The following is a 12,741-nucleotide window of genomic DNA, read 5'->3' on the forward strand; positions in this document are numbered from 1 at the left end:
ATCTTAGTAGCTATTCTATGCTATACAAATAAATACTAAAAAATAAAGACTTAAAACAGTAAACTCTTGAATAATGAATTTTAATTCCTTTTGATTCTAATAGTACTGAGTTAAAATCAAGTTGTTTTTTTCATTCAATGGTGCTTTATCTTTTTAGTGTTGAGAGTTTGGGGAATTTGTTACTGTGGTTTTAGGGTTTTTTTTTGCCTTTAGTATGAAGCTATAATACAACCTAACCAAATAATTCTCTAAGAAGAGATCCCTGTGTGTGTAAGAAGATCTAAAGATATTTTTTAATGTACTGTATACAGCTAGTCACCTCTCATTTCCCAAAACTGGGAGAGTATGAGGTGTGCTAGAGCAGGGAAGTTCTTCTGTGTGGGAGTGGGAGTGGGAGTGGGGAGAGGATAGAGAATGCTGCTTCTGCCACCACTTAGAAGAAAGAAATGCCTGAAAATAACAAAATAGAGTATGCATTCTAAGAGAAGAATTGTCTTACCAGAATGTATCAGAACCTACTATAAAGCAATATTGATATGATTTGAGTATAAAATAGATAATGAAGCATCATAATCCATAAGTAAATAATTATATTTGCATATTTTAGTTATGTTAAAGGGATTATTTCAATTCTTCAGTTACTAATGGTATTCATAATAACTGACCATTAATCTGGAAGAAAGTTAAATTGGACTTCTCTCTTACAACACACTCAGAAGTAAACTCCGGATGCATTTAAGATTTACCAGTGAAGTCTTTCTTTACCGGTAAAAAATTTACCAGTAAAAATACTAAAGGTATAGCAATCTTTTGAGGAAATCTAAGAAATCAAATTTAGCTGTATTAAAATGAACATTTTTAGTGTAGTAAAGATTTCTTAAATAGAGTCAGCAGGCAGAAACAGCCAAAAAAGTATATTTGGGAAAAATATTTATAGCATACAGAACACACTGAGGGTGTATATCTTAATATTAAGAGAGTTCATATAAAGGAACAAGCAAATTACCCATCAGAAAAAAATCGGCAGAAAAATGCAGAAAAGGGTATATATTATGATTTTCATTTTTATAACACAAATTATGTTTTAAAACCTATGGACCAATGTGTAATATCTGTGCATGTACACGTGTATATATGTATACATGATTTTATGAACATAGAGAAAAATATTCAAAAATACATGTTAGTAAATTAGCATGGGTTACCTGGGTAGAGAGTGGGTAAAGGAAGCCAAGCAAAAAAGGAAAATGTTTAAAAGACCATATAAATAGAAAGAATAACTCATTCTTTAAGGAGTTGCTTTAAAACATTATCATGTAACTATGTAATACACTGTGATACTGTAGAAAGTGTAACTTAATTAGAGTCAGGATATATAGGCTCAGTCTCAGCCCCACAGCTCATTAGCCATGTGGCCTTAATCAAATGCTTCACCTCTGTGGGTCTGTTGTTCTTTAAAATGGAAATAATGAGACTTACCTTATAAAGCCTTTTGCAGATCAAATGAGAAAAATACACGTGAGAGTAACCGGAATAGTGTTTGTTCTATTATTGATGCTCAGTAAATCTACTATTTTCCTTCTTCCTTTTAAAAATATTTAACTTTCTTGGGGTGCCTGGGTGGCTCAGTGGGTTAAAGCCTGTGCCTTTGGCTCAGGTCATGGTCCCAGGGTCCTGGAATCAAGCTCCACATCGGGCTCTCTGCTCAGGGGGAAGCCTGCTTCCCTTTCTCTCTGCCTGCCTCTCTTCCTACTTGTGATTTCTGTCAAATAAATAAGTAGAATCTTTAAAAAAAAAAATTTAACTTTCTCAATGTAATTATTTACTTTTAGACTCTGTGTAGCAATCCAAGAAGCCACCCAATTAAGAGCACAAAAAGCACATTTGGAAAACCAGACCAGAGAATTACACGCAAAGTGCAAGGAATTAGAAAATGAAAAATATGAAGCAATTGTAAGAGCCAGAAATAGCATGCAGCTCTTAGAAGAAGCTAACCTTCAAAAAAATCAGGTAAGAAAACTAGTAAACATGTTTACAAACAATGTAATACTGAACTTTCACCCATATGACCTAATAAGGGAGTCAATAATTACAGAATGAACACATGATGTTCATTATTATTGAACATATTAATGAACATCATTATTGAACACAATAATATTTCCATTAACAGACATAGTTTTCATAGTAAGAATTAATCATAAGACGTGATAAAATGGGGGCACCTGGATGGCTCAGTTAGAAGAACATGAGACTCTTGATCTCTTGGTCATGAGTTAAAGCCCCATGTTGGGTATAGAGATTACTAAAAAGTAAAATAAAACAGAGTATGATAAAATGTCAACCCTTTCCCAAAGCTTTCATATCAGTTTTATGTCTCCAAATCTTATGTAAATAATCTTTATCTTCTATAATCTCATACTTGAAAAAATCTGCTATAGTACTTTATTGCAGTATACCCTATATTTTATTTGGTTGAATCAGATTAATCTTACTTATCTTTATTTCCCCTTCATCACCTACATAATTACTCTAATAGAGAAGAAGCTTAATTGGGAATTAAATTAAGCTGTAAAGATTTATTAACTGGAGGGTGCCTAGGCGGCTCAATCATTTAGCGTCTGCCTTCAGCTCAGGTCATCATCTCAGCATCCTGGGATCAAGCCCCACAGCAGGCTCCCTGCTTCTCCCTCTCCCATTGCTTGCGTTCCCTCTCTCACTGTGTATCTGTCTGTCAAATAAATCAATAAAATCTTTAAAAAAAAAATTTATTAACTGGAACTTTCATGTCACTGTTCTTTTTTTTTTTTTAACTGTTCTTTTTTTTTAACCCTCTAACAACTGTGATTCCTGTGCTATCACATATTATAGGTTTTTTTTTTTTTTATCACCTCTATATATATAATGGTATATAGTTCAAAGAGTTCGGCAAGTGGATAGATTTGTTTTTAATGTTCTTGCCTCCTTTATTTAGAGATCACTAAATCATTACTTCATTTAACCAACATTCATTGAATACCTAACATAGTATGCATAATTACTGGGAAATATGGGGAGTACAAAGGAAATACTTTATTTATGTTTCCTTTTTTACCTAATAGAGGGCTTTCCAAGAGGGCTGTCAAAAACAAAACAAGCTATATAAGTCACATATTAAGCTAATAAATAAAAAAGAAATAATATTCAAATCGGTGAGAATGCAAAGGTGCTTATCATGACTTTCAAGCTAATAATTCCATCTGTGAGTTGAATACTGTCTCTCAGAATGGTTGAAAGGCATAGCATATATGCTTATATATAAATGCCTTAAGTAGAAATAATAATGAAATAATTAATAAGTAGAAATAATGTGCTTGGGAATTGCTCTAAACTCTTAAGTTAGCTAGAACAGTTCAGAGCAAGACAAAATTGTTTACCTTTCCCCTCTGAAGCCTCATCAGATGAGCATTGTTAATTTCAGGTCACTAAAGGTAAACATTTTGTATAAAACACAATGGACAGAGAAGTAGTGATATTCATTGCCTATCCCTTAAATCCTTTCACTCAAGTCCAAAGTCAACAGATCCGTAAAGAGGCTGTTTATGGCTACAGTATTAAGCTCCCTCCTGGCCTACTGTATAATTATTATAGGACTCCCAACTTCAGTTGCTTTTTCCAAAAAGTTTTTCCAAAAAGTCAAGGATTCTCTCCACTGATTAGACGTGAAACACAGCCTATTATCATTCTTTTATGATGCTTCCCTATTTCTTCATTGTCCTATTCTCTCCCACAAAGTTATTACATCAAAACAGCTATTACTGTATAATTTACAATAGCCAGGGTATGGAAGCAACCTGGTGCCTATCCATATATGAATGAATAAAGATGTGGTGCATATATACAATGGAACATTACTCAGTCATAAAAAGAATGAAATCTTGCTATTTACAACAACAACATGGACGGACCTAGAAGATATAATACTAAGTGAAATAAATACTGTATGATTTTATTCGTGTAAAATTTAAGAAACAAAACAAATGAACAAAAAGAAAGACTCTTAAATATGGCGAACAAACTGGTGGTCAAGGGAGAGCAGGTGGGGGAGAAATAAGTAAAGGGGATTAAGAGTACACTTATCATGATGAGCACTGGGTAATGTGTAGAACCATGGCCTATGCTAGCTCGGTAGAGCACACAATGCCTTGCTAGCTCCGTAGAGCACACAACTCTTGATCTCAGGGTCATGACTTCAAGTAGGCATGGAGTCTACTTAAAAATAATTAAATAATGATTCTAAAAAAAGAACTGTTGAATCATTATATTGTACACCTGAAATTAATATACCTCCCTATTCTATTTGAATAAAAACACAGTTAGCTCTCATTAGCTTACCTGTTTAAGCAGGAGGAAATTTGTTAAATGATTTTAAAAAAACAGATGGGGATGGTATCTTTGGAAGGTAATGGGATCAGAACACAGGGCCACTTACTATGTAATGATTAAAAAAGAGAGATTCAGTCATACCTAAAATTGGAGCAGTTCCAGGCCCAGAAAGGTATTTGTAGGGTTTTTTGGTTATTATTTTTTTAATTAATTTATTTATTTTCAGCATAACAGTATTCATTATTTTTTGGTTATTTTTTATTTAAATTCAATTAGCCAACATATGATATGGTACATCATTAGTTTTAGATGTAGTGTTGAGTAATTTATCAGTTGCATGTATCACCCAGTTTAGAAAGATATTTGGTCTAGAGATGTAAATTTGAGAGTTGTCAGCATATAAATAATATTTAAAACCAGGAGACTGGATTAGACCATCAAGGGACAGATGGAGATATAGGACAAAGGACATAAGTATTAGGTAGTACAATTTTAATTTTTTTAATTCAGTTTTTATTTTAATTCCAGCATAGTTAACATACAGCATTATATTCATTTCAGGTGTACAATATGTTAATTCAGCAATTCCATACATCATCAATGCTCTGCATGTCACATGCACTTCTTAAACCCATCACCTTGTTTCACCTACACCCTCACCCACCCATCTCCCCTCTGATGTGTAGTGCAATTTTTTTTTTAAGATTTTTTTTTATTTGAGACAGAGAGAGTGAGAAAACACAAGCAGGGGAAGAGGGACAGAGGGAGAGAAAGAGTGAGAAGTGGATTCCCTCCTGAGCAAGAAGCCCAGCGCAACTCAGGGCTCAATCTTAGAACCCTGGGATCATGACCTGAGCTGAAGGCGGATGCCCAGGCACCCCAGGTAGTACAATTTTTAAAGAAGTTCAGGAGAAGAGGAAGAAACAGCAATGTAAACTAAAAAGGAATGATCAGTGAATAAGGAAGAAAACCAATACTGTGGCATACTAAAAGCCAAATAAGGAAAGTAAAACAAGGAAAAGAGAGTAATCAGTTATCTCAAGTGCTACTGATATATCAAATAAGATAGTTATTCAAAATTGACTCGTGAATTATTAATGGAGACTATGGATGGTGAAAACCTGATTGGAGTTGGTGTAGTAGTATTGGAGATGAGCCAGCACAGACTTTAGAGGAGTTTTGCTCCAGAGAGAAGCAGAGAAATGGGTTGTGAATGACAACAGAACTGGGATTATAAGAGTATTTTTTTAGCTGGAAGAGGAAAATGATTGGATAAATAGAAACATCAAGGAGTTAGCTGACAAGGGACATAATTTGAATAATACCAAATAATGGAAAGAAAGGGAAGTCCAAGAGATTTTTTTTCAAGACTTTAATACCTAGACTTGATGACATTTTTTACAGGGAGTAAAGGAAAATTGAAAAATAACTCTTAAGATTTCTAGGTATGGCCCTGGCTGAAATAAATACCAGAGTAAAATAATAAATTTTTAGGGTCAGATGAGAAGGTTAGGAAAAATAAGTATCATTCATAACAGGCAAAGATTCCAAGTGGAGATGTCCCAGAAGCGTAGAATAAGATGTTTGCTTTCAACAAAGTGATTAGTGGACAAGTTTTTAATCATTTACTATGTTATCTTTATTAATAATGATGTGATTTATAATAACATCAAATGATTATTTTTCTGAAGGCTCTACTTGAGGAGAAGCAAAAAGAACAAGATATAGAGAAAATGAAAGAAACGTTCTCTCGGGTTACACAAGATGCTGCCATAAGAATCAGGAAAGAAGTAAGGAGTCTTTAAACTTTAAAATTATTTAAAATTCAAAATTTTACAACCTAACAAAATTTTACAACCTAACAAAATACTACCTAAGTTTTTGCCTAATGGACCTAGCTAATTAACTGTTAGCAAACTGAACCAATTGTGCTGAATTTCAAATAAAAATTGTCTCAGGCTACCCCTACCATTTGAGCTAGAATGGGGCTGAGGTAAGGACAGAGGAGGTTGAAGTTGAGATTGAGGAGAGAGAGGTTTAGGCCAGGAATATCATGATGATAAACACATATGAAGTGTAAAGTTAAAAAGAAGCCTCAAAAAAGAAACTCAGGATGCATAAGAAGTAAGAGAAGAAAACCTATCATTTGCTTACAGAATCTTAGAGCAGCTTAAGACTGGAGAAATCTGGTTTGACCTCTTTTTTTTATTGGTAAAGAAACTGAAACCATAAGAGGTTGTTGACTCACTCAAAATTATATACAAATTAAAGCCAAAATTTAGGGGCACCTGGATGGCTCAGTTTGTTAAGCGACTGCCTGTAGCTCAGGTCTTGATCCTGGAGTCCCAGGATCAAGTCCGGTATCGGCCTCCCGGCTCAGCAGGGAGTCTGCTTCTCCCTCTGACTTTCCCCACCTTGTGCTTTCTCTGATTCTCTCTCTCAAATAAGTATCTTTATTTTATTTATTTTTTAAAGATGTTATTTATTTATTAAAGAGAGAGAGAGAGTAAAGGAGACAGAAAGAGAGAAAGAGAAGGAGCAAGGAGAAGGACAGAGGGAGAGGGAAGAAGCACACTCCCCACTGAGCAGGGAGCCCAGTGTGGGGCTCGATGCCAGGACTCCAGGGATCATGACCCAAGCCCAAGGCAGACAGTTAACTGACTGAGCCTCCCAGTTAAAGCCAGGAGTTAGACTCCTACCTTCTGCTCTACTGAGCCAGCATTGTTTTGATCACATCATGCTGGCACTTGTACAATGTGTGAGTTGTGTTGTTATTTTCAATTCTCTTATCAAGACTAAATCTGATATTTTTATGTAGACCTAATGAATTGTTTCTTGGTTTGACTTATGCAAATTAAAACTGGGAAGTGTGAGTTTACTTTCATATATTTTCTTTCATATATTTACTAATACAAATTAAAATTGGGAAGTGTAAGTTTGCTCTCATGTAAAGAAGGAAAACATAACATCTATTTGCCTTTTCTTTTGGTATGGATATGAATCAGTTTGTAAGTGGTGTGGTAAAGTTTGAAAATGTATTGTGAATGTAGAGGGAAAAAAAAGAAAAACCCATTTTAAGGATCAAAAGTAAATAACTTGCTTTAGGGTTCTACCTTTAGGAAGTAGCAGAACTAGTTCTAAATACAAGTCTATTGTTTCTTGAGCTCTCTTCTCAATCACTGTGAGAAATTGTTTCCCTTTAATTTTATATTCTTTTGTTTTTAGAAATTTTCAAACCCATAAAAGGTTAAAAGCTGTACAGTGAACACTTGTTTGCCCCTTACCCAGATAATTATTAATGTCTTGCCACACCTGTCCCATCTCTTTCTATACATACACACACTCTTTTGCCAAACATTTGGACATTGACTGCAGGCATTACGACACCTCACTCCTGATATTTTGGCATGTTTTTCCCCAGAGAAAGGATATTTTTCTACACAACCACACCACTATTACCATATCTTTAAAAAAAATAAATATCACTTTAATCTACACTCAAATTTCCTCAGAATATCCTCATTAGCTTTTTGTATTTTTAAATCCAGAGTCCAATCAAAATTTATGTATCATTGCATTTGACTGCTGTCTCTGTAGTCTCCCTCAATTTAACTCAGTGTTCAATCAACAAAACTAAAAAGCAACCTATGGAATGAGAGATATTTGCAAATAATGTATCAGATAAAGGGCGAGTAACCAAAACCTATAAAAAAAAATATCAAACTCAACACCCAAAAAATAAATGACTTAAAAATCACTTATAATTCCACTAGCAAAAAATACTATTTTAACATTGTCCTCTGAATTTTCGTTTAGTTACAGATTATTAATAATGTAGCTATCTATGAAACAAAAAATTCTGGAGTTGTATACATCAACCTTCAAATAGTGCTAAGCCTAGAAGATAGAAGAGTGAGGAAACTTTCTCTTTCTACATACCTAATTCTGCACTGTGTGAAATTTCAAAGAAAAGCTATTATTTTCATTAACTATATTTAAATAAATCATAATATCTTATAGAGCATGTAGTATAGCCTTCTTATATCCATTTTTATTTTAATGTATATATATATTATTATTATTATTTCTCCCCATAACACATACCCTTTCCAATGACCCATCACCCTGCTACCCCATCCCTTCTACCCCCCTCTCTTTTGACAACCCTCAGTTTGTTTCCTATGATAAAGAGTCTCTTATGGTTTCTCTCCCTCTCTGGTTTCGTCTTGTTTCATTTCTCCTTCCCTTCCCCCATGACCCCCTACCTTGTCTCTCAGATTTCCTCATATTAGCGAGATCATATGATAATTATCTTTCTCTGATTAATTTCAAGTAGCACAATACCCTCTAGTTCCATCCACATTGTGGCAAATAACAAGATTTCATTTCTTTTGATGGCATAGTATTCCATTGTATATGTACATACCATATCTTCTTTATCCATTCATTTGTTGATGGACATCTAGGCTATTAACATAGTTTGGCTATTCTGGGCATTGCTGCTATAAACATTCGGGTGCATGTGCCCCTTCGGATCACTACCTTTGTACCTTTAGGTTAAATACACTATAATGCAATTGTTGGGTTGTAGGTTAGCTCTGTTTTCAACTTTTTGAGGAACCTTCATACCATTTTCCAGAATGGCTGCACCAGCTTGCATTCCCACCAACAGTGTAGGAGGGTTCCCCTTTATCCTTATCCTTGCCAAAACCTGCTGTTTCCTGGCTGGTTAATTTTACCCATTCTGATGGGTGTGAGATGGTATCTCATTGTGGTTTTGATTTGTTTTCCTTGATGCCGAGTGATGTTGAGCACTTTGTCATGTGTCTGATGGCCACTTGGATGTCTTTGCTAATATGTCTGTTCATGACATCTGCCCATTTCTTGATTGGATTATTTTTTCTTTGGGTGTTGAGTTTGGTAAGTTCTTTATAGATTTTGGATACTAGCCCTTTATCTGATATGTCATTGGCAAATATCTTCTCTCCTTCTGTCGGTTGTCTTTTGGTTTTTTTGAAAGTTTTCTTTGTTGTGCGGAAGCTTTTGATCTTAAGTCCCAGTAGTTCATTTTTGCCCTTGCTTCCCTTTCCTTTGGTGATGTGTCTAGAAAGAATTTGCAGTGGCTAAGGTCAAAGAGGTTGCTGCCTGTGTTCTCCTCAAGGATTTTGATGGATTCCTTTCCCACATTGAGGTCTTGTATCCATTTTGAGTCTATTTTGGTGTGTGGTGTGAAGAAATGGTCCAGTTTCATTCTTCTGCATGTGGCCGTCCAATTTTCGTAACACCATTTGTGGAAGAGACTGTCTCATTTCTATTAAACATTCTTCCTGCTTTGTGGAAGATTAGTCGACCATAGAGTTGAGGGTCCATGTCTGGGCTCTCGATTCTGTTCCATTGATCTGTGTGTCTGTTTTGCACCAGTACCATACTGTCTTGATGATGAAAGCTTTGTAATAGAGTTTGAAGTCTGGAAATGTGATTCTGCCAACTTTGGTTTTCTTTTTCAACATTCCTCTGGCTATTTGGGGTCTTTTCAGGTTCCATATAAATTTTAGGATTATTTGTTTCATTTTTTTGAAAAAAGTTGATGGTATTTTCATAGGGATTGTTTTAAATGTGTAGATTGTTCTAGGTAGCATAGATGTTTTCACAATATTTGTTCTTCCAATCCACGAGCATGGAATGTTTTTCCATTTCTTTATGTCTTCATCAGTTTCTTTCATGAGTACTCTATAGTTTTCTGCGTACAGATTCTTTGCCTGTTTGGTTAGATTTATTTCTAGGTATCTTATGGTTTTGGGTACAATTGTAAATAGGATTGACTTCTTAATTTCTCTTTCTTCTTCAGAAGAAAGAGAACAATGTCAACAACAACATGACCTTGTTCGTGTATAGAAATGCAACTGATTTCTGCGCAGTGATTTTTATATCCTGACAATTTACTGAATTCCTGTATGAGTTCTAGCAGTTTCAGAGTAGAGTCTTTTGGATTTTCACATAAAGTATCATATCATCTACAAAAAGTAGAGTCTGATTTCTTCTTTGGTGATTCAGATGCCTTTTATTTCCTTTTGTTGTCTGATTGTTGTAAGACTTCTAGTAGTATATTGAATAGCACTGGTGATAGTGGATAGCCCTGTCATGTTCCTGACCTTAGGGGGAAAGCTGTTAGTTTTTTCCCCGTTAAGAATGATATTCACTGTGGATTTTTCATGGATGGCTTTATGGTCTTGAGCTGTGTACCCTCTATCCCTACACTGTGACAAGTTTTGATCAAGAGAGGATGCTGTACTTTGTCAAATACTTTGTCAGCATCTGTTGAGAGGTTCAAATGGTTTTTGTTCTTTCTTTTACTAATGTTTTGTTATCACATTGATTAATTTGCAGATAATGAGCCAACCTTGCAGCCCAGGAATAAATCCCACTTGGTTGTGGTGAATAATCCTTTTAATGTACTGTTGGATCCTACTGGCTAGTATTTTGATAAGAAATTTTGTATCCATGTTCGTCAGGGATATTGGTCTGTAATTCTCCTTGCCAGTGGGGTCTTTGGTTTGGGGATCAAGGTAATGCTGGCCTCATAAAATGAGTTTGGAAGTTTTCCTTCCATTTCTATTTTTTAGAACAGTTTCAGGAGAATAGTTATGAATTCTTCTTTAAATGTTTGGTAGAATTCCCCTTGGAAGCCCTCTGGCCCTGGGGTCTAGTTTGTTTGGAGATTTTTGATGACTGCTTCAATCTCCTTACTGGTTATAGATCAAGTTTTCTGTTTCTTTGTGGTTCAGTTTTGGTAGTTCATACATCTCTAGGAATGCATCTGTTTCTTCCAGATTGTCAAATGTGCCCACATATATTTGCTCATAATATGTTCTTACAATTGTATTTCTTTTTTTTTTTTTAAGATTATTTATTTATTTATTTGACAGAGAGGTCACAAGTAGGCAGAGAGGCAGGCAGAGATAGAGGGGGAAGCAGGCTCCCTGCTCAGCAGAGAACCCGACATGGGCCTTGACCCCAGGACCCTGAGATCATGACCTGAGCTGAAGGCAGAGGCTTAACCCACTGAGCTACCCAGGCGCCCATAATTATATTTCCTTTTTTTTTTTTTTTTAATTTTTTTTTAAGATTTTATTTATTTATTTGACAGACAGAGATCACAAGTAGGCAGAGAGGTGGCAGGGGGGGCGCAGGGGGTGCGGGGAAGCAGGCTCCCTGTTGAGCAGAGGGCCCGATGTGGGGCTCAATCCCAGGACTCTGGGATCATGACCTGAGCTGAAGGCAGAGGCTTTAATCCACTGAGCCACCCAGGCGCCCCCATAATTTTATTTCTTTGATGTTGGCTGTGATCTCTACTCTTTCATTCATGATTTTATTTATTTGGGTCATTTCTCTTTTCTTTTTGGTAAGTCTGGCAGGGGATTTGTCAATCTTAATAAGTTTTTGAAAGAAACAGCTCCTAGTTGTTTTGTTGATCTGTTCTACTGTTTCTTTGGTTTCTATTTCATTGATTTCTGCTCTGATCTTTATTATTTCTCTTCTTCTACCAGGTTTAGGTTTCATTTTTTTTTTTTCTCCATCTCCTTTAGATGTAGAGTTAGGTTGTGTATTTGAGAACTTTCTTGTTTCTTGAGAAAGGTTTGTATTGCTATGTACTTTCCTCTCAGGACTGCCTTTTGCTGTGTCCCAAAGATTTTGAACAGTTGTGTTTTCAGTTTTGAATGTTTCCAGGAATTGTTTTAATTCCTCTTTAATTTCCTGGCTGACCCATTCATTCTTAGTAGGATGCTCTTTAGCCTCCATATATTTGAGTTCCAACTTTCCTCTTGTGGTTGAGTTCTAGTTTCAAAGCATTGTGGTCTAAAAATATGCAGGGAATGACCCCGGTCTTTTGGTACCAACTGAGACCTGATTTGTGACCCAGGCTGTGATCTATTCTGATCTATTCCAGAGAATATTCCATGTGCACTAGAGAAGAATGTGTATTCTGTTGTTTTGGGATGGAATGTTCTGAATATATCTGTGATGTCCATCTCGTCCAGTGTGTCATTTAAAGCCTTTATTTCCTTGTTGATCTTTTGCTTAGATGATCTGTCCATTGCAGTAAAGAGGGTGTTAAAGTCCCCTATAATTACTATATTATTGTCGATGTGCTTCTTTGATTTTGTTATTAATTGGTTTATATAGTTGGCTGCTCCCATGTTAGGGGAATGGATATTTAAAACTGTTAGATCTTCTTGTTGGACAGACCCTTTAAGTATAATATAATGCCTTTCCTCATCTCTTGTTATAGTCTTTGGCTAAAATCTAATTTATCTGATACAAGGATTGCCACCCCAACCTTCTTTTGTTGTCCATTAGCATGGTAAATTGTTTTCC

The 12,741-nt window shown here is 35.4% G+C and overlaps 1 protein-coding gene across 7 annotated transcripts in view; it reads left to right on the forward strand.

Moving 5' to 3' along the window:
- SCLT1 (sodium channel and clathrin linker 1) overlaps positions 1–12,741 on the forward strand; it is a 193,638-nt gene that overhangs the window by 93,670 nt on the left and 87,227 nt on the right. For 6 of the 7 annotated variants that reach the window (XR_006386785.1, XM_044268234.1, XM_044268233.1 and 3 more), the window contains 2 exons: positions 1,833–2,010; positions 6,057–6,155. Coding sequence is in view for 6 of the 7 variants with exons in the window: in XM_044268234.1 (XP_044124169.1) it covers positions 1,833–2,010; positions 6,057–6,155 (277 nt within the window). In the remaining variant the exon portion in view is untranslated. The remainder of the gene's footprint in view (positions 1–1,832; positions 2,011–6,056; positions 6,156–12,741) is intronic. The other variant, XM_044268237.1, reaches the window with a different exon arrangement.

Source organism: Neovison vison, chromosome 11 (assembly GCF_020171115.1).
Source record: "Neovison vison isolate M4711 chromosome 11, ASM_NN_V1, whole genome shotgun sequence".
Lineage (NCBI taxonomy): Eukaryota > Metazoa > Chordata > Mammalia > Carnivora > Mustelidae > Neogale > Neogale vison.